General features: G+C 36.4%; 1 protein-coding gene across 1 annotated transcript in view; it reads left to right on the top strand.

The window, feature by feature from the left end:
- Window positions 1-20025, top strand: part of LRRCC1 (leucine rich repeat and coiled-coil centrosomal protein 1) — a 42683-nt gene that overhangs the window by 8403 nt on the left and 14255 nt on the right. Inside the window, exons 4-9 of the mRNA XM_047783667.1 lie at window positions 268-435; window positions 2346-2521; window positions 2622-2831; window positions 9491-9687; window positions 9969-10116; window positions 11714-11862. Of these exons, the coding sequence (XP_047639623.1) occupies window positions 268-435; window positions 2346-2521; window positions 2622-2831; window positions 9491-9687; window positions 9969-10116; window positions 11714-11862 (1048 nt within the window). The remainder of the gene's footprint in view (window positions 1-267; window positions 436-2345; window positions 2522-2621; window positions 2832-9490; window positions 9688-9968; window positions 10117-11713; window positions 11863-20025) is intronic.

Below are 20025 nucleotides of genomic sequence, written 5' to 3'. Positions count from 1 at the left end.
GCTTGGGGAAGTCCATTTGTTTTCTTAAAAGAGAACAGGCATCCCGGAATCCCTGGGCTAAGGCCTCAAAGAGATGCCAAACCTGTGTTTCTTCAAATCAACAATTAACTTTGCTGATGCCCTATTCTTTAGCTATAGCTGTTTGCAGCAAGGTCTTATTAATGCTGCTCCTTTTCCTCTTGAAATGTAACTATATAAAAATTCTTTTTAATTAGCTGTTAGAAAAATTACTGCTCTGACATCAAAAGACGTTTTTCCCTATTGCAGGTTTGATGCCTCTTCATGGAATCAAACATAAACTTAGATATATTGACCTACATAGTAATTGTATAGATAGTATCCATCACCTACTTCAGTGTACAGTAGGATTGCACTTCCTTACTAATCTTATTTTGGAGAAAAATGGAGAGGATAATCCTGTCTGTCATTTACCAGGTATGAAGGATTAATTTAATACTTTTTGTAACAGTTGATATGCAAAACATCTTAATTCCAGAAACTGGTATTTATGACCTCCTTTAATTAGTCTTTAACACTTTACAAGTTTTTATTATGTGTTTGGAAAAAACAATTGCAGGTAAGTTATTTTATTAAGACAAACTAAGTTACTGTTCAGAGGATACAAGCTGAACAAATAAGTTTATGTTGGATAAGTGAATGCCTCAAAATTAAATTGTATTTATAATGTATTCTTATGGTATAATACTAAGCAGCCATAAAAAAAATATATAGAATCTTTAACTACTGATGAGCAATTATCTCCAAGATGTACTACCATTAAGAGAAAGAAAAGCAAGCAAGTTGCAAAACATTTCTAGTAGGCTACTATTTATATGCAAAGGATAACATATGTTATGGGTGTGTTTGCTAAAATATTAATCTAGAAGGATACACAAAACTGATAATAATGGCTAGCTTCAGTACTGGGTAAGTTGGGATCCAGAAATATAAAAAGGCAGCTGGGAATCAGGAAATGTTGGGAAAATTTTTACTGAGTACGTCTTGAATTATATACCATGTGAATATGTTAATTATTAATAAATAAGTTTTAAGAAGAAAGTTTAAACGTAACACGATATGCAGAAGATGCTGCTGAAATGCCATTTGATCCAATTCAAAAATCACCGAGGTTGGCAAAGATAAAGCAGACCAGACTGCCATTTCTAAAACTCACCTATCTCAAATTGCTTAACCTGACAATAAGATACAAATGTAGAACATGAATATACATTCTAAAGATATATTTGGGTAGAAGGTGGCTACAGAGGCTCCATTCTCATTAATACACAGCTTTTAGGAGACTCATCCTAGAAGGGAAACCTATATTGAATAATTTTACTTTATAGAATATAATAGATTTGAGATTAACTTTGTTTTTTCCTAAGCCCATATAATGTTAGAGTCTCCCTGAAAAACAGGGCAGATTTCTGTTTTGGGAGGAAACCCTTTTCTTGGAAGAAAAACTTATCTCTAAAACAAATTTACTTTACTAACCCACAAGTTGGATTTTTTTTTTTTTTTGCTCTCTCAAGAACCCCTAGTTTGAACCTATAGTTCCTATAGTTTGAACCTTTGTTTTTCACTTTCTTTCCTAGATATTTCTCTGAACACAGTTGCCCTCCCCCCAGAATTATTACTGAAGTTATTTTTCTTTCCTCAAAATTTCTAATATTAATATGCCAAACTTCTTCCCCTTTTTTTTGAAGTTATCCAACTATTGGTTTTAAAATGACTCTTAAGTAAAATTAAAGTGTTTCTATTAGCCTAAACACCAAACTAATGTTTATTTACTGTATTTCTCATATTTAATTATACTTAGGGAAAATAAACATATTCTTAAGTACTTGATAGATTGCTCACTTAATTATATGCAGTTTAGGAGGGAAAAGTGGGAATGTTTAAATCTGTTAATGCTGTGGCCTCACTAGTAAATTCTGGCTGTTATTCTCATCCTCCCGATGTATATTTATACTAATAAAATACAAATAAATGAGATATGTTTGGCTTCTTGTCTAGAATAAATTGCTACTGATTTCATGTATATATAGCTTTAAATCAATTTTATGAAAGAATTCAGAGATGGTAATTTTAACTTTCTGACCTTCATCAGGAGGGTGTTAGGGGACAGACTAGGGAGTATTGTTTTGTTTGTTTTATATTTATTGATTGTGTACTAGAGAAGGACTAAGTAACTTATTACAAGTTTATTACTTGCATTCCAGGACTAATTTTATCATTTAGGTGATGTTTCTGGTAGCTGATAAATTTACTTATTCTAGAAATGATTAACCGTTTGTTTGTTTTTTTAATGTTTAAGTTTTCATTTTGAATGATTTGTTTCCAAGGGTACAGAGCAATTATGCTCCAGACTTTGCCACAGCTTAGAATCCTAGATTGCAAGAACATATTTGGTGAACCAGTAAATACGGCAGAAATAAACTCATCTCACCTACAGTGCTTTGAAGGTCTTTTGGATAATTTAGTTTCTTCTGATTCTCCCCTAAATATAAGTGAAGATGAGGTATAGTACTCGGTTTTTTTCCTAATATAAAATATATCTTCAAATTTTAATTAAATATAAATGTAACTTTAAAAGATTTTTGTCTGTTTCTGTGTCACAGATCATTGACAGTATGCCAGTGGTGACACCACCCATCGATGAGATAGCTCCCTTGGATCAGTTTGCAAATACACCAACAGATACTGGTTTGGCATCCCTTATGTCTGTGTGTCCATCTTCTGAGCAAGAGAAAGTTAATAATGAAAATGATTTTCAGAATGAGATGAAACTTCAGAAATTAGATGATCAAATTTTACAGCTTCTCAATGAAGTAAATATTTTTCTTATTTTTCTAAGCAATGTGTTTGTTGAAGTGAAAGTAGTTAAGGAAATATAAAATAAAATTTGCATACAAGCTAACCAATTGGAACCAATATATATATAGGGCATTTGTATATATGTATTTTTTTTCCTTTACACAAATAGGATTCTATCCTAGTGGTAGTGGCAGAAAAGGGTAACATAATTTTTTTTTGGGGGGGGGGGGGGTTGGCCATCCCATAGTATACTGAGTTCCTTCATGGGCCAGGGATCAGATCCCAGCCACAGCTGCAACCTACTCCACAGCTGTGGCAACGCTGGATCCTTTAACCCACTTTGCAGGGTGGGGATGAACCTGTGTCCTAGCACTGAAGAGAGCCGCCTGCATTAGGGTGGGAACTCCATAAAATATTTTTTCCACTCATTTTCCTTTATGGTCTCCTTCAAATCTTCATTATGTAATTCCTTTGATGTTCTTCTGTACTTCACCTTATTTCCACCCACTCACCTTTTATTTCAAGTAAACTGAGAACTCTTTGGATTCAGTGCTTATTAACATAGAGAACATGTGAGCTACTTTTGGCCTCTGCTTTCTTTTCAGTTGTTTAATGGTCAAAACCACTTCTAGGACTTAAGAGCTAAGTAGCAAGTTATTTTACAAAATTCCTACTTCAGTTACTGTTTATAGCAGACCTTCACCAAATTAATCACTGCTTTCCTGAAACAGTAATCCTTTGTTATCCCAGCTACTGTTTCTCTGGGTTTTAGAATCTTTGAACCAGATGGATGATCTGTAATTCCTAGAATTTACTGCCATTTGAGTTTTTAGCCTTCTCTAGCATTCTTGCTCTGATCTACAGTGACAGTTGTTTTCTTGAACACCACACCTCCGAGAATTCAATGGGTTTTTATTTTATCCCCTGCCTGGATGTAGGGAAGAAAGATTATAGTATAGGCTTGAGAGACTATTAGTCAGAAGTCACTTTGACCTAGAAATTTGTAATTGAATTTTAATATTTAAATTTTTTCTCAGAGTGGAAAATGCTTATGGAATCATGGTTGAGTGGGTTCTCGATTATCTTGAACTCTATCTTAGCTCTAACACTAATAATGTTTGATAAACAAGAAGTCTGCCAGAGGTGAGTAAATAAGGCTATAAGGATTCTGTATGCCAGAAATCCTGGCTGTTTCAGTTTAGGCCACAGAAGTAGATAGTATAATGGGGACAAGAATGCTGGCAGATACATTCTTTGACATCATTGATAACATATTATACTGAGCTATTAGACTCTTTGTGTCCTCAGGTTTCATATTCTATCTTCTCTAATGGCTGCCTCTTCTACCAATTTCAGAACTTAGTTTTAAGCTTAATAACTTATATTTGAGGTGAACTTTTCAACTTCTCTTATGCCATCCTAATTTCATTATAACTAATTTCATTATAACCTAATTTCAATCAAGTAGATAAGGACTAATATAGCATTGTTCTTATTAAATAGAAAAGAAAATCAGAAGTTTTAGAATAAAGAGTCCTTTATTTTAGTGAGGCAGAATTGAACCTCAAACCCAAATCTCCTGATACCCAATCTGGTATTCTTTCCACTGTCATGCTTCTCATTCAACTGGTGATAATTCTTCCTACTTTGTTATTAAGAATAGGAGTCTAGCTGTCCAGGGGAAAAAGATGATTTATTGCTGTGCATATAGAAAATGTTTAGGAAAAGGACATCTTGTTTGCTAACTTAGTGTAAAGGATAAACATGCCGTTTGAATTTCAGTTGATATATACACTCAAATAATTTTATTTCAAAAGTATCAATTTATAAGTAAAGTCGTGAAGTTACTGAAAATGTGCTGTAATATAGTGACAGTTATTCTTAACTATTAGACTTATTACTATACTGATTTCAAGAATTCTCTCTATGAAAGCCTTTGTCTTTTAAGTTTTCATTTTTCCCTACTATTTAATTATGAATATTTCATTTATTTACTTATTTATGTATTTACTAGCCACACGTAGGGTGTGTGGAAGTTCCTGGGCCAGGGATTGAACCTGTGCCACAGCAGTGACAACACCACATCCTTAAGTTACTGTGCCACCAGGGAACTCCTTTAGTGAACATTTTAAAACTGAGAGCAAATTTAAGAGAATTTCTTAGTAAATACCCGTATACCTACCAACTAGATTTTACCATCAATATTATACTATACTTATTTCATAATATGTCTATGAAACTATCTTATGATGTGTTTCAAAGTGAATTACATATAATCAGTATACTCCCCACTAAATACTCAAGTCTACATGTCATTATACAGTAGTATTTCTTTACATTTTTTTAAACTCTACGTTTTATTTATTTATCTATCTGTCTGTCTATCTCTATCTTTTTAGGGTGGCACCCGTAGTATTTGGATGTTCCCAGGCTAGGGGTCAAATCAGAGCTGCAGCCGCCAGCCTGCATCACAGCTCATGGCAACACTGGATCTTTAACCCACTGAGCAAGGCCAGGGATAGAACCCGCATCCTTATGGATCCTAGTTGGTTTCATTACTGCTGAGCCGCAGTAGGAACTCCTCTTCACAGTTTTTTACTTTATTTTTACTTTTGCCTTGTTTTGATATAAAATACAAATGTGTTTATTTGCTGAATTGACAGTGTGTATGCCTGTTACCCAAACTTTTATAAAGATAAACATTACTATCATAGAAGAATATTCCCTCATGCCACTTCTCACAAGCAGTCCTCTCCTATAGGCCCCTCTACCATTCTCAATCACTTTTCTCTTTTCTCTTTTTTTTTTGCCATAGATTATTTAGTACTTAATACTTATTCCAGAATCTAATATAAATGGAATCATACAGTCTATACTCTTGTGTAAGGCCTCTTTCACTCAGCATAACCTTGAAATCAGTCTGTGTTATTTTGTATATCAGTAGTTTCCAGAACAAGTGAATCCACATCACAGAGAAAGAAAATTGGCTTTATAGAAAATATAGCCATTCCAACCTTATTATGCTCATAATTCACGATACATCTTTTTCCATCAATCTACTTTTTGTTTCTTCTTTTTTTTTTTCTTTTCAGGGCCATACCTGTGGCATGTGGAAGCTCCCAGCCTCGGGGTCAAATCAGAGCTGCAGCTGCTGGCCTATACTGCAGCCACAGCAAGGCCTGATCCACATATGTGACCTGCATTGAAGCTCACGGCAATGCCAGATGGTAAATCCACTGAGCGAGGCCAGGTATCACCCATATCCTCATGGGTACTAGTTGGGTTCTTAACCCTCTAAGCCACAATGGGAACTCCTACTTTTTTTTTTTAATAACAGCTTTATTGAGCTATAATTCACTTACATAAAACTCAATGGTTTGTACCCATAGCATTCATCACCATTTCCCACAGCCCTAGGCAACCACTAATCAATTTTCTTTCCATGTGGATTTACCTGTTCTAGAAATTTCATGTAAATAAAATCATACAACATGTGGTCCGTTGTGACTGGCTTCTTTCAATTAATATACTATTTCAAGTTTTATCCATTTTGTAGCATGTATTAGTACTTTTTTCTTCTTATTGTCAAATAATATTCTGTTGTATGAATAATACCACATTTTATTTATCCATTCACTACTTTTTTTACTATTATGAGTAGTACTTCTAGGATATTCATATATAAGCATTTGGGTGGACATATGTTTTCTCTTGGCCATATATCCAGTATGGAATTGCTAGGCTGCATGGTAACTTTGTGTTTAACGTTTTGAGGAATGACAAGACTATTTTTAAAGCTGCCGTACCATTTTATATTCACACCAGTAGTGATTTTAACTTGTCTATATCTTTCTATTTAAAATGAGTCTTGGGAGTTCCTGTTGTGGCTCAGTGGTTAACGAATCTGACTAGGAACCATGAGGCTGTAGGTTCGATCCCTGGCCTTGCTCAGTGGGTTAAGGATCCGGAGTTGCCGTGAGCTGTGATGTAGGTTACAGACGCAGCTCGGATCCCGCATTGCTGTGGCTGTGGCGTAGGCTGGTGGCTACAGCTCCGCTTAGACCCCTAGCCCGGGAACCTCCATATGCTACGGGAGCAGCCCAAGAAATGGCAAAAGACAAAAATAAATAAAACAAAATGGGTCATATATAAGTGGGTCTTGTTTTTTAATTCAATCTAGCTATCACTAGAAGAATCCATTAAAATTTACAGTATACTGTACAGCACAGGGAACTATATCCAGTCTCTTGGGATAGAACATGATGGAAGATAGTATAAGAAAAAGAATGTATATGTATGTATGGCTGGGTCACATGCTGTACAGCAGAAATTGACACACCTGTAAATCAACTATAATTTAACTTTAAAAAAATGTAAAAAGCTCCTACCCTGAAAAAAGTAAGAACAAAAACAACTAAAATTTACTGTAATCATTGATGAAGGATCCATCCTTGCTGTGAGCTGTGGTATAGGTTGCAGATTCAGCTCGGATCCCATGTGGCTGTGGTGTAGGCCAGCAGCTAAAGCTCAGATTTGATCCCTAACCTGGAAACTCCCATAAAAAGACAAAAAAAAAAAAGTTATAACAGCAATTTTTGTATTTCACAGTTTTCTTTTAGTACTATCTCCTAGCCTTCTTAGCTTTGAATATAAAGTCAGCGTTAATTAAATCCCTGATTTCTTGTATGTTTGCACCATTTTTCTTTGGCTACTTTCAAGGATTTATCTTTACTTTTGGTTTTCAACAGTTTGGTTATATTGTACTTAAGGATAATTTCTCTGAGGATTTTAAATCTATAAATTTATGTATTTACTTGATTTGGGAATTTTTGCATGTCATTACTTCAAATATTTTTCTGTCTCATTCTCTTTCCTCTTTGTTCAAATTCCATTTAAACCTTTTGATATGTCCCATAGTTCCATAAGGCTCTGTACATTTTATTAACTTTTTTCTCTATATTCATCATATTGGCTAATTCCACTGAACTATCTTCAAATTAACATATTCTTTTATCACTTCATTCTGTGTTAAGTTCAGCCAGTCACATTTTACTTCAGACATATTATTTTTCAGTTGTAAATTTTTCTTTTTAAAAAATAATTTTTATTTCTCATAAGTTTTTTCATTCATGATAAACATTTTTATATCATTGAGGATAGTTATGATCACTGTTGTAAAGTTCTTACCTGCCTATTTGAATATTTGATTGCCTTTTCTCTTGGGAATAGGTCATATTTTACTGGTTCTTGTATTGGGAGTAGTTTTTAATTTTGTCCTAGACCATGTGAATGTTCTGTTGTGGAAACTCTAGATGCTGCTATAGTCCTCCAAAAACTGTTAATATTTCTGCTGTAGCACACATTTAACTTGCTTTAACTTAACTGCTGCTTTTTTTTTTTTTTTTTTAATCCTTTACTGGGTTTCTTGCAGTCTATTTCATACCATCCTCTGAGTCTTCAGACCCAAAAGTCTGGTTTTTCCACTCGAGTTTTAAGACTCCCTACATAGTGCCAATTGTGATGTGTTCTTAGGCTAAAAGCCATAAAGCAGAAATAATCCATACTGATCATTTTTCTTTTTCTTTTCTTTTTTACTTTTTTTTAATTATAGTTGGATTACAATGTTTCTTCAGTTCCTGTTGTACAGCAAAATGACCCAATCACACACAGTTCCCTGTGCTATACAGTAGGACGCCATTGCCTATCTATTCCAAATATAACAGTTTGCATCCAAAAACCCCAAACTGCCTATCCATCCCACTCCCTCCCTCCACCACCTCCCCTCTGGTAATACTAAGTCTGCTTTCCTTGGCCGTGATCTGTTTCTGTTTTGTAGAGAGGGTTATCTGTTCCATATTTTAGATTCCACAAATAAATGATATCATATGGCATTTGTCTTTTTCTTTCTGGCTTACTTCACTTAGTATGAGAATCTCTAGTTCTATCCATGTTGCTGCAAATGCATTAGTTTATCTTTTTATGGCAGAATAATATTCCATCATATATATGTACCATGACTTCTTAATCCATCTGTCAGTGGACATTTAGGTTGTTTCCATATCTTGGCTATTGTGAATAGCACTTCAGTGAACATAGGTGTGCTGTGTGTGTCCTTTTCAATGAAAGTTTTGTCTGGATATATACCCAGGAGTGGGATTGCTGGATCATATAGTAGTTCTATATTTAGTTTTCTGAGGTACCTCCATAGTGTTTTCCATAGTGGTTGTACCAATTTATATTCCCACCTACAGTGAAGGAGGGTACCCTTTCTCCACACCCTCTCCAGCCTTTGTTATTTGTTAATTTGTTAATGATGGCCATTCTGGCTGGTGTGAGGTGATAACCTCATTGTAGTGATCATTTTTACAAGTATCAGCTCTTCTCTAGAATAAGCCTGCTGTTGTTCACTTTACAGGACCTTCAAGTAGTTTTTGTTCGTTGTTATTTTGTTTGTATTTTTCCCCCAGCTCGTAATTGTAATCTTGACAAAGTCAGCCTCATAGGAGCTTACCTGTCCATACCAGAAGCTGAATCTCTTGTCTTTAATTCCAAACATACCTAGTTTATAAATTCTTAACCTTGAAAAAAGTTTATAACATTTTAGAAATTGTGAAATTATATTCTCTTATATAAAATTAAACTTTTAACAAACTTTGTTGTTTATTTATTCTAGACTTCTAATTCTTTAATAGATAATGTTCCTGAGAAAGATCTCAGACCAAAACGAGACACAGACGTGACTTCTGAAAGTGACTGTGGAAACAGAAAAGAATGTAATAGAAAAATTCCTCGAAGATCAAAAATCCCATATTACTCTAAAACTATTCAAACTATTAAGCACCATAGTAAAAACAACAGCAGTTTTATAAGGTACTTCTTTTAGTTCTAGAAATTCAAATAAGGCACACAGACAAAAGTTAATATTGATAGCTTCTTCCTTAAAGCTAACTCATGATGATATATCTTTACTTCTTTAATGTCAAAGATTTGACTTTTCTGCCTTGCTGGCTCTGATTTAGTCATTACTTTCATGTAAATTTACATAAAAGGATCTCTTTCTTTGTGCTAGATTGTCATTACCTAGGTTGTGAAAAATAGTTGTAAGTACTGTACATTTCTTTGGGTCATTTCCTGTGTTTATTTCTTTGCAGTTATAATCGTAAAATGAAACAACCTTTCTTTAAAGAATTATATGTAAGATCATCTTTAGTGAACAATAACATATTAGAAGAAGCAGAAGAGCAGAAGACTGAAATAATAAAAGTAAACAATGGTAACTCGGAAGATGCCACTTACCGGGTATGATTTAAGGCAGTAAGAAAACTTGAATGTGAATAATCTTACTTTCGGAGGGTTTTCTTGGCTGCACCTGTGGCATATGGAAGTTCCCTGATTAGGGATGGGACATAACAGTGACAATACCAGATCTTTAACCTGCTGTGCCACCAGGGAATTCTGAATAATCTTAGTTTTTTGGTTTTTGTTTTTCTTTTTACTTCAGCACATGCAACATATGGAAGTTCCTGGGCCAAGGGATCAAGTTGGAGCTGCAGCTAGGGCCTGCGCCATAGTCAAAGCAACACCGGATCCGGGTCACATCAGCAACTTGCGCCACAGTTTGCAGCAATTCAGAATCCTTAACCCACTGAGTGAGGCCAAGGTTCAAACCCACATCCTCACAGAGACTATATTGGGTCCTTAACCCACTAAGCCGCATGGCACTCCGTAATCTTAATTTTATTTTATTTTATTTTTTTATTTTTTATTTTTTTTGCCATTTCTTGGGCCGCTTCTGTGGCATATAGAGGATCTAAGGCTAGGGGTCTAATCGGAGCTGTATGCGCCGGCCTATGCCAGAGCCACAGCAACTCGGGATCCAAGCCACATCTGTGACCTACACCACAGCTCACGACAACGCTGGATCTTTAACCCACTGAGCAAGGCCAGGGATCGAACCCGCAACCTCCAACCTCGCGGTTCCTAGTCGGATTCATTAACCACTGAGCCATGAAGGGAACTCCAATCTTAATTTTAAATAAAAAGTTAGTCCCATAAAAATAATGCATGTTTTTATGAGCAAAAAAATTTTGGATAATTATATCGGGATGATGAGATTGGATCATTTTTCCCTTACTGATTCCCTGATTTTGTGTAAGTATAACTATTTTTATAATTTTTAAAGGAATGAAAATTACTTATTTAATATTTCAGTAAAATCTTTTTGTTATATGCATGTGGAGGAGAAAGCAGATCTACATTTTCAAATTCTTCCTAAAGGAGTGGTTCCTAACTTTTGAGTCTCAGACTCTTTTAAATAGCTAAGGAAATCTCCTGGTCTTCTCAGAGAAACTTTCTTAGAGAAAATTATAAAGTGTGTATAATTTCAGGGTTTTCATAGATTCACCTGAAACCCAATTTTGGATCCACTGATTCCAGATTGAGAGGCATTCAGGAATTTTTAAATTCCTCGATAATTTCTGTAATTGTTTTCATGTTGTTAAAGATTTTTAGTACATATTAATTTATTCTTTATTTCTCATTAACTTACCCTTATTTTACCTTTTAACTTTTGATTGTAATGTGTACTATTCTTACAATAATAAATAATTTTTGAAATATTTCACACCCTTCATGCTATTGGTTTCCTCCTCTTTTTCTCAAGTATAAAGCCCTTAATATTTAGAAAAATAATAATAATTATCATTATGGCAATAATAATAGTAGCTAATACTTACTGAGTGGTTTATATGTGCCAACCATTGTTCTGTATAATTTGTTTAATTCACCACAGCCCTTTGAATTAGATGCTATTATTCCCATATGATGAGTGATAAAATTGAGGTAGTAAGAGGTTAGGTAGCTTCCAAGTTCACATAACAGTATTGGTTTTGTTTAGGCACTTGTTGATCAGCTAGACCAAGAGAGAGAGAAGAGATGGAAAGCTGAACAAGCTGAAAAGAAACTTATGGATTATATTGATGAGCTGCATAAACATGCAAATGAAAAAAAAGATATTCATAGCCTGGCTCTTCTTACTACAGATAGGTAAGGGGAAAGTCTATAAACCTAAAGATACTTTACAGCTGAACTGGGAACTGGAATGCCTTAGTTTAAACCAGCTATTGAGTTCCCGTCGTGGCTCAGTGGTTAACGAATCCAACTAGGAACAATGCTGTTGCAGGTTCGATCCCTGGCCTTGCTTAGTGGGTTGAGGATCCGGCGTTGCCATGAGCTGTGGTGCAGGTTGCAGACGCGGCTCGGATCCCACCTTTCTGTGGCTCTGGTGTAGGCTGGCGGCTACAGCTCCGATTAGACCCCTAGCCTGGGAACCTCCATATGCCACAGGTATGGCCCTAAAAAGACAAAAAAAAAAAAAATATGTGGTATTGATTGAAATTGAACTAATTTTACGTAAAGATTCAGTGTTTTATTAGCTTTTTCCATAAATGAAGGATTTGGAGTATTAGATTGAGCCCTCTAGCTGCGAGATATCAGATCAATAAATATTACAAGTGAAGAATAGCAAGAGCCTGGAGAAGGTATTGGCAGCCTTTTTCTATATAGGACAGGGATCAGCACAGTTTTCCTTTAGGTTTTCTGGTTCATATTCAGTCTCTGTGTCACATATTTTTTTTTTTAAGGGCCACACCTACAGCATATGGAGGTTCCCGGGCTAGGGGTGGAGCTGTAGTCGCCAGCCTACACCACAGCCACAGCAATGTGGGACACAAGCCAAGCCGTGTCTGCAGCCTACACCACAGCTCATGGCAATGCCTGATGCTTAACCCACTGAGCGATGCCAGGGATCAAACCTGCATCCTCATGGATCCTAGTCGGGTTTGTTAACCACTGAGCCATGAAGGGAACTGCTGTGTCATGTATTCTTAACAAAAGACTTTGGTTCCACGTTTCTTGAGTTCAGTTTTCTTGTTTGTTTGTTTTTAATTCAGTGAATTTTATTATGTTTATAGTGGTACAACCATCATCACAATCTAATTTTAGAACATTTCCATCCCAAACCCCCAGTCCATCCCTCCCTCCCAGGGTGTCTCCTTTGTTAACCGTAAGTTTTTCAAAGTCTGCGGGTCTTTTTCTCTGTTTGGCAAATAAATTCATTGTATCCTTTTTTTACATTCCACATATAGATGATAGCATATGATGTTTGTGTCTCACTGTCTGACTAACTTTGACTTACTATGATAGTTTCTAGGTCTATCCATGTTGCTGCAGATGCCATTATTTCACTCCATTTTATGGCTGAGTGATATGTACCACGTCTTTATCCACTCTGTCGATGGACATTAGGTTTCTTCCATGTCTTGGCTAGATACAGTGCCATAATGAACATTGGAGTACATGTATCCTTTTTTTTTAACTGAATGAATTTTATTGTATTTATAGTTGTGCAACAATCACAACCCAATTTTATAGCATTTCCATCCCCAACCCCCAGCCCATCCCCCACCCAACCTGTCTCTTTTGGAAACCATAAGTTTTTCAAAGCCTATGAGTCAGTGGCTGTTCTGCAAAGAGGTTCGTTGTGTCCTTTTTTTTAGATTCCACATGTAAGTGATAGCATATGATGTTTGTGTCTCACTGTCTGACTGACTTCACTGATAGCATGATAATTTCTAGGTCCATCCATGTTGCTAAAAATGCTGTTATTTCTTTCCTTTTAATGGCTGAGCAATATTCCATTGTGTACATGTACCACATCTTCTTTATCCATTCCTCTGTCAATGGACATTTAGATTGTTTTCATGTCTTGGCTATTGTATATAGTGCTGCAATGAACATTCAAGTACACGTATCTTTTCGAGTCATGGTTTTCTCTGAATAGATGCCCCAGGAGTGGGATTGCTGGATCATATGGTCATTCTTTTTTTTTTTTTTTTTTTGTCTTTTTAGGGCCGCACCCAAGGCATGTGGAAGTTCAGGCTAGGGGTCGAATTGGAGCTGTAGCTGCTGGCTTATGCCACAACCACAGCAACACAGGATCTGTGCCATGTCTGTGACCTATACCACACTCATGGCAGCACCAGATCCCTGACCCACTGATTGAGGCCATGGATTAAACCCACAACCTCATGGATACTAGTCAGATTTGTTGCCCCTGTGCCACAATGAGAACTCCTATTTTTAGTTTTTTGAGGAATCTCCATACTGTTTTCCATAGTAGTTGCACCATTTTACACTCACACCAACAGTGTAAGAGGGTTCCCTTTTCTCCACACCCTCTCCAGCATTTACTGTTTGTAGACTTTTTGATGATGGCCATTCTGGCTGGTTTAAGGTGGTACCTCATAGTAGTTTTGATTTGCATTTCTCTAATAATGAGTGATGTTGAACATCTTTTCATGTGTTTTTTGGCCATCTGTATGTCTTCCTTGGGGAACTGTCTGTTTAGATCTCCCCATTTTTTGACGGGGTTTTTTGTTTTTTCAGTATTGAGCTGCAGGCAGTGTTTATATATTTTGGAGATTAATCCCTTGTTAGTCACTTCATTTGCAATTATCTCCCATTCTTGGGTTTTCTTTTTGTTTTGTTTAGGGTTTCCTTTGCTGGGCAAAAACTTTAAGTTTAATTAGGTCCCATTTGTTTATTTTTGTTTTTATTGTCTTTACTCTGGTAAGTGAATATGAGAAGATACTACTTTGGTCAGAGAGTGTTCAACCTATGTTTTCCTCCAAGAGTTTTATAGTATCTGGTCCTATATTTAGGTCTTTAATCCATTTTGAGTTTATTTTTGTGTATGGTGTTAGAGAGTATTCTAATATCATTCTTTTACATGTGGCTGTCCAGTTTTCCCAGCACCACTATTGAAGAGACTGTCTTTTCTCCATTGTATATTCTTGCCTCCTTTGTCATAGATCAGTTGACCATTAGGTGTGGGCTTTCTATCCTGTTCCACTGATCTGTATTTCTGTTTTTGTGCCAGTACCATACTGTTTTGATGGCTAGCTTTTAATATAGTCAGAAGTCAAGGAGCCCAGTTCCTCCAGTTCCATTTTTCTTTTTCAGGATGTCTTTGTCTATTCTGGGTCTTTTATGCTTCCAAACAAACTTTAAAATATTTTGTTCCAGTTCTGTGAAAAATGCCATTGGTAATTTGATAGGGATTGCATTGAATTTGTAGATTGCCTTGGATAATACAGTCATTTTGATAATAATGATTGTTCCAATCCAAGAGCATGGTATATCTTTCCATCTGTTTGTATCATCTTTGATTTCTTGCATCAGTGTCTTACAGTTTTCACAGTATAGCTCTTTTGTCTCTTTAGGTAGCTTTATTCCTAGGATTTTTTTGGTTTTTTGATTCGATGGTAAATGGGATTGTTTTCCTAATTTCTCTTTCTGCTCTTTCATTGTTAGTATGTAGAAATGCAGTTTTCTGTGTATTAATTTGTATCCTACAACTTTATTAAATTTATTGATGAGCTCTAACAGTTTTCTGGTAAAATCTTTAGGGTTCTCTAGGTACAGTATCATGTCATCTGCAAATAGCTATAGTTTTACTTCCTCGTTTCCATTTTTGATTCCTTTTATTTCTGTTTCTTCTCTGATTGCTGTGACTAGGAATTCCAAAACTATGTTGAATAGTAGTGGCAAGAGTGAACATCCTTGTCTTCTTCCTGATCTTAGCAGAAATTCTTTCAGCTTCTCACCATTGAGAGTGATGTTAGCTGTGGGTTTGTCACATATGGCTTTTATTATGTTGAGATAGTTTCCCTCTATGCCCACTTTCTGGAGGATTTTTATCAGAAATACATGTTGGATTTTGTCAAAAGTTTTTTCTGCATCTATGCACCTGTTGAGAGGATCATATGGTTTTTATTCTTCAGTTTGTTGATGTGGTGTATCACACTGATTGATTTGTGGATATTGAAAAATCTTTGCATCCCTGGGATTAATCCCACTTGATCAGGGTGTATGATCCTTTTAATGTCTTGCTGTATCTGGTTTGCTAATATTTTGTTGAGGATTTTTGCATCTATGTTGATCAGTGATATTGGCCTGTAATTTTCCTTTTTTGTGTGGTGTCTTTGTCTGGTTCTGCTATCAAGGTGATGATGGCCTCATAGAATGAGTTTGGGAGTGTTCCTTCCTCTGCAGGTCTTTGGAATAGTTTCAGAAGGATAGGTGTTAACTCTTCTCTAAATTTTTGATAGAATTCGTCTGTGAAGCCATCTGGTCCTGGACTTTTGTTTCAGGTATTTTCTCTAGCCCTTTCTCTCTTCTCCTTCTGGCACCCCTGTAATACAGATGTTGGTGCTTTTAACATTGTCCCAGCATTCTCTTAGACTGTCTTCTTTTCTTTCGATCTTTTTATTATTATTATTATTTTCTGTTCTGCATCAGTGATTTCCACAAGTCTGTCTTCCACCCCACTTATTTGTCCTTCTGTCTCCTGTATTCTGCTATTGGTACCTTTTAGTGATTTTTTTATTTTATTTATTGTATTTTGCATCTCTGCTTACTTAATCTTTAAATCTTCTATTTCTTTGTTCACAGTGTTTCTTGTAATTTATCAATCTTTGCCTACAGTTTATTTCCAAGATCTTGAATCATCTTTACTATCATTAGTCTAAAGTCTTTTTCTTGAAGGTTGGTAATCTCCAGATCACTTACCTATATTTCTGGGTTTTTTTTTTTTTCTTTCTTCCTTTATCTGAGTCATAATTCTCTGCCTTTTTGTTTCGTATAGATTTTTTGTGTGGTCTCCTTTTTTGCAGGCATGGGTAGTAACCTCTCTTGCTTCTGGTGATTTCCTTGTGGCTGAAGTTGGTACAGGGGCTTGCTGTAGGCTTCCTGATGGGAAGGACTGGTACCTGCCCACTGGAAGGTGGAGCTGATTCTTTTCCTTCTAGTGGGTGGGGCTTTGTCTCTGGGTGTGACTAGAGGCAGCTGTTTGCCTGGAAGGTCTTTAGGCCACCTTTGTGCTGATGGGTAGGGCTAAGTTCTGGTTTGTTGTTTGGCCTGGCTTCTTAGCCCTGATGGCTGGGGCCAGATTTTCCCAAAATGGCCACTTCCAGGGTAGTTCACACTGATTATTATTCCCAAGACCTTTGCCTCCAGCGTCTTTCCCTGACAACCAGCCACAGTTGCCCCCCTTTCTCCCAGGAGATCCTCCAAGATTGCAGGCAGGTCTGACCCAAATTCCTAAGGAATCTCTGCTTTGCCCTGGAACCCAGTCCATACAAAAGCTTGTGTGCACCTTTCAAGAATTGAGTCTTTTCCCCCAGTCACATGGAGGTCCTGTGCATAGGCCCCACTGGCCCTCAGTGCTAAATGCTCTGGGGGTTTCTCCCAATGCCAGACCCCAAGGCATGAGAACCTGACACAGTGCATAGACTTTTACTCAAGGGTGAGCCTCTGTGACATTATTTTCCAGTCCGTAGGCTGCCCATACCCCATTTTATCTTTTTTTTTCTGTGTTTTTTAATACAGGTATGTCTTATTCCAATATGTGAAAACACCAGTTTTCTGAAATTACAGTAACTTTTTCCTTCTGTTTCCTATAGGTAATTATTTCTAAAGTTATACTTTTCCTCAAAAGGATAAGTTTTTTCCATAGAGTTCCTTTTGATCTTTATCTCTTCTTATCCTTGAATGAACACTATGTTTATAAACTTGGTTTTTGCCAACAAATGGGGTTTAGGCAGTTGCTCTTGGTTACATTTCTTACCTGCTTATACAGTAGATAATTCTCTTTCTGTAGTCTTCATTGTTTAGCAAGTTGATGTGCACAGCTCCCAGCCCAATTCCCAGGTTCTTTTAGGTATTTAATTAGTAAAGTGTTGTGGTATGATACGGTATTTTTTACCACCCCTCACTTCCTGATTCTCATTCTTTGTACCCAGGAAAATTACTGTAACCAGCATATGTTCTATGGAAACGTCTGTAGTTATGCAAGCTGTGATGCATGGTCTGTTACTTGTCAGTCCACCACCACCCACCAATTTCTTGCTTTATGTGTTTTGGGAATTGCTGTCCCTGACATAGTAATATGCTGGACAGGGGTAAAGGAACAGAATGAATAAATTAACAGTCTTCTTACTACCTCAGAAAAAACAGCACTCTTGTTTGTAATAGGTGCCTAAGTAGCCAACATGGTTTAATGATGGATTTACAGAGACCATGTGACCCTGAGAAACAGACAGACAATGAAAGGGAACAGAAATATACTTTTTTTTTAATCTAGGAAGATGCAAGGCAAAAGCCTAAGTGTTCTAAAAGCTGTTTCTATTTTAGTTTAGTTTCATTTGCCTTATTATTGAAATTCCTCCCAGATTATGCTCTCTTTTTTAGAGTTGTATGTGAATGAATTTTTGCTTTATTCTGTTTTGTAGGTATGATCTAATAGAATATTAGTTGAAGCTGTGTCTGGGGCTGCTAGCCAGATTCCATTTAAATTGGAAGGCTTTGGGCACGCTTCATCTTCATCCTTTCTTAACCTCTCTGTTTTTGGGCCATGTTTCCCATGTTACATGTTCATCATTACGTTAAAAATTCAGCTTCAGTCTTTTCTGATTCTTTTTTCATCTGTTCTTCAACTGTTTGCTTGGGATTAGATCCTCACCAGTCTTCAGACTCCCTTATGTGACCTGGGAGGGACTCTGTATTCCTGAAACCTAATACAGGGTCTGGAATCTAGGTACCATGCAATGAGTATATCGTATCTCAAAAAGTGAATCTTCTGTACTGTGCTTTTAATACCTAATCTGTAATTTCCCAAATCTTTATCCGTTATTCAAACCTCCTTGATTAACAGATTGTTCATCTAGTTATCTACTAAAAATGTCTTGCCTACATTGCTCATGTCTTAAGAATGATACCTCCTTGAAGACAAACAGATGGCCAAAAAGCATGAAAAGAAATTCAGCATCACTCATTATTAGAGAAATACAAAACAAAACCACTATGAGGTACCACCTTACACCAGCCAGAACGGCCATCATCAAAAAGTCTACAAACAATAAGGGCTGGAGAGGGTGTGGAGAAAAAGGAACTCTATTACACTGTTGGTGGTAATGTAAAATAGTGCAGCCACCTTGGAAAGCAGTATGGAGATTCCTCAGAAAACTAAAAAGAGAGCTACCATTTGATCCAGCAATCCCACTCCTGGGTATCTACCCAGAAAAGACCATGACTTGAAAAGACACATGTACTCCAGTGTTCATTGCGGCACTATTTGCAATAGCCAAGACATGGAAACAACCTAAATGTCCATCAACAGAGGAGTGGCTCAAGAAGATGTGGTGCATATACACAATGGAATATTCCTCAGCCATTAAAAAGAACGAAATACCGGCATTTTTAGCAACATGGGTGGACCTACAAATTTTCATGCTAAGTGAAGTCAGTCAGACAATGAGACACCAACATCATATGCTATCACTTACATGTGGAATCTAAAAAAGACACAATGAACTTCTTTGCAGAACAGATACTGACTCATAGACTTTGAAAAACTTAGGGTCTATAAATGAGACAGGTTAGGGGGTGGGGGTATGTACTGAGGGTTTGGGATAGACATACTTTCAAATTTGGTTGTGATGATTGTTGCACACCTATAAATGTAATAAAATTCATTAAGTAATTTAAAAAAAATTTAGACCAAAGGGAAAAAAAGATGTTATCAGATAAACAAAAACAAAGAGAACATGACAAAAGTAGACTCCTACTCAACGAAATTCTAAAAGGTGTTCTTCTAACAAAGGAAAATGGCCAGAGATAGAAGGTTAGAGATGCAGGAAGCAACTAGGTGCAATGAAAATGGTAAATGTGTGGTTAAACATAAATATTGACTGTATCAAGCAATTTAAAAAAATAAATAAATAATGATACCTCCTTGGGTCAACTTATCCTGCTCCCTTATTCTGTATTACTTGTCCTAATAAGTGGTGTTACATACAGTCAGCCACTAAAGGAAATCTCAGAATAATTTTTTTACTTCCTTTCTCTTTTTCATACCCCATAGCCAGTTGGTATTGATACCTTCTTCATTGTACTTAAAAGGTGTTGAACTATCTCCTTTTCTTTTTTTTTTTTTTTTCTTTTCCCCCTTTTCACAGCCACACCCGCGGCATGTGGAAGTTCCTGGGCTAGGGTCAAATCATAGCTGCAGCTGCAGCCTACACCACAGCCACAGCAACACTGGATCTGAGCTTCATCTGCAACCTGTGCCAGAGCTTGTGGCAATGCTGG

Source organism: Phacochoerus africanus, chromosome 6, assembly GCF_016906955.1.
Source record: "Phacochoerus africanus isolate WHEZ1 chromosome 6, ROS_Pafr_v1, whole genome shotgun sequence".
NCBI classification, from domain to species: domain Eukaryota; kingdom Metazoa; phylum Chordata; class Mammalia; order Artiodactyla; family Suidae; genus Phacochoerus; species Phacochoerus africanus.
This window is presented reverse-complemented; position numbering and strand designations above follow the sequence as displayed.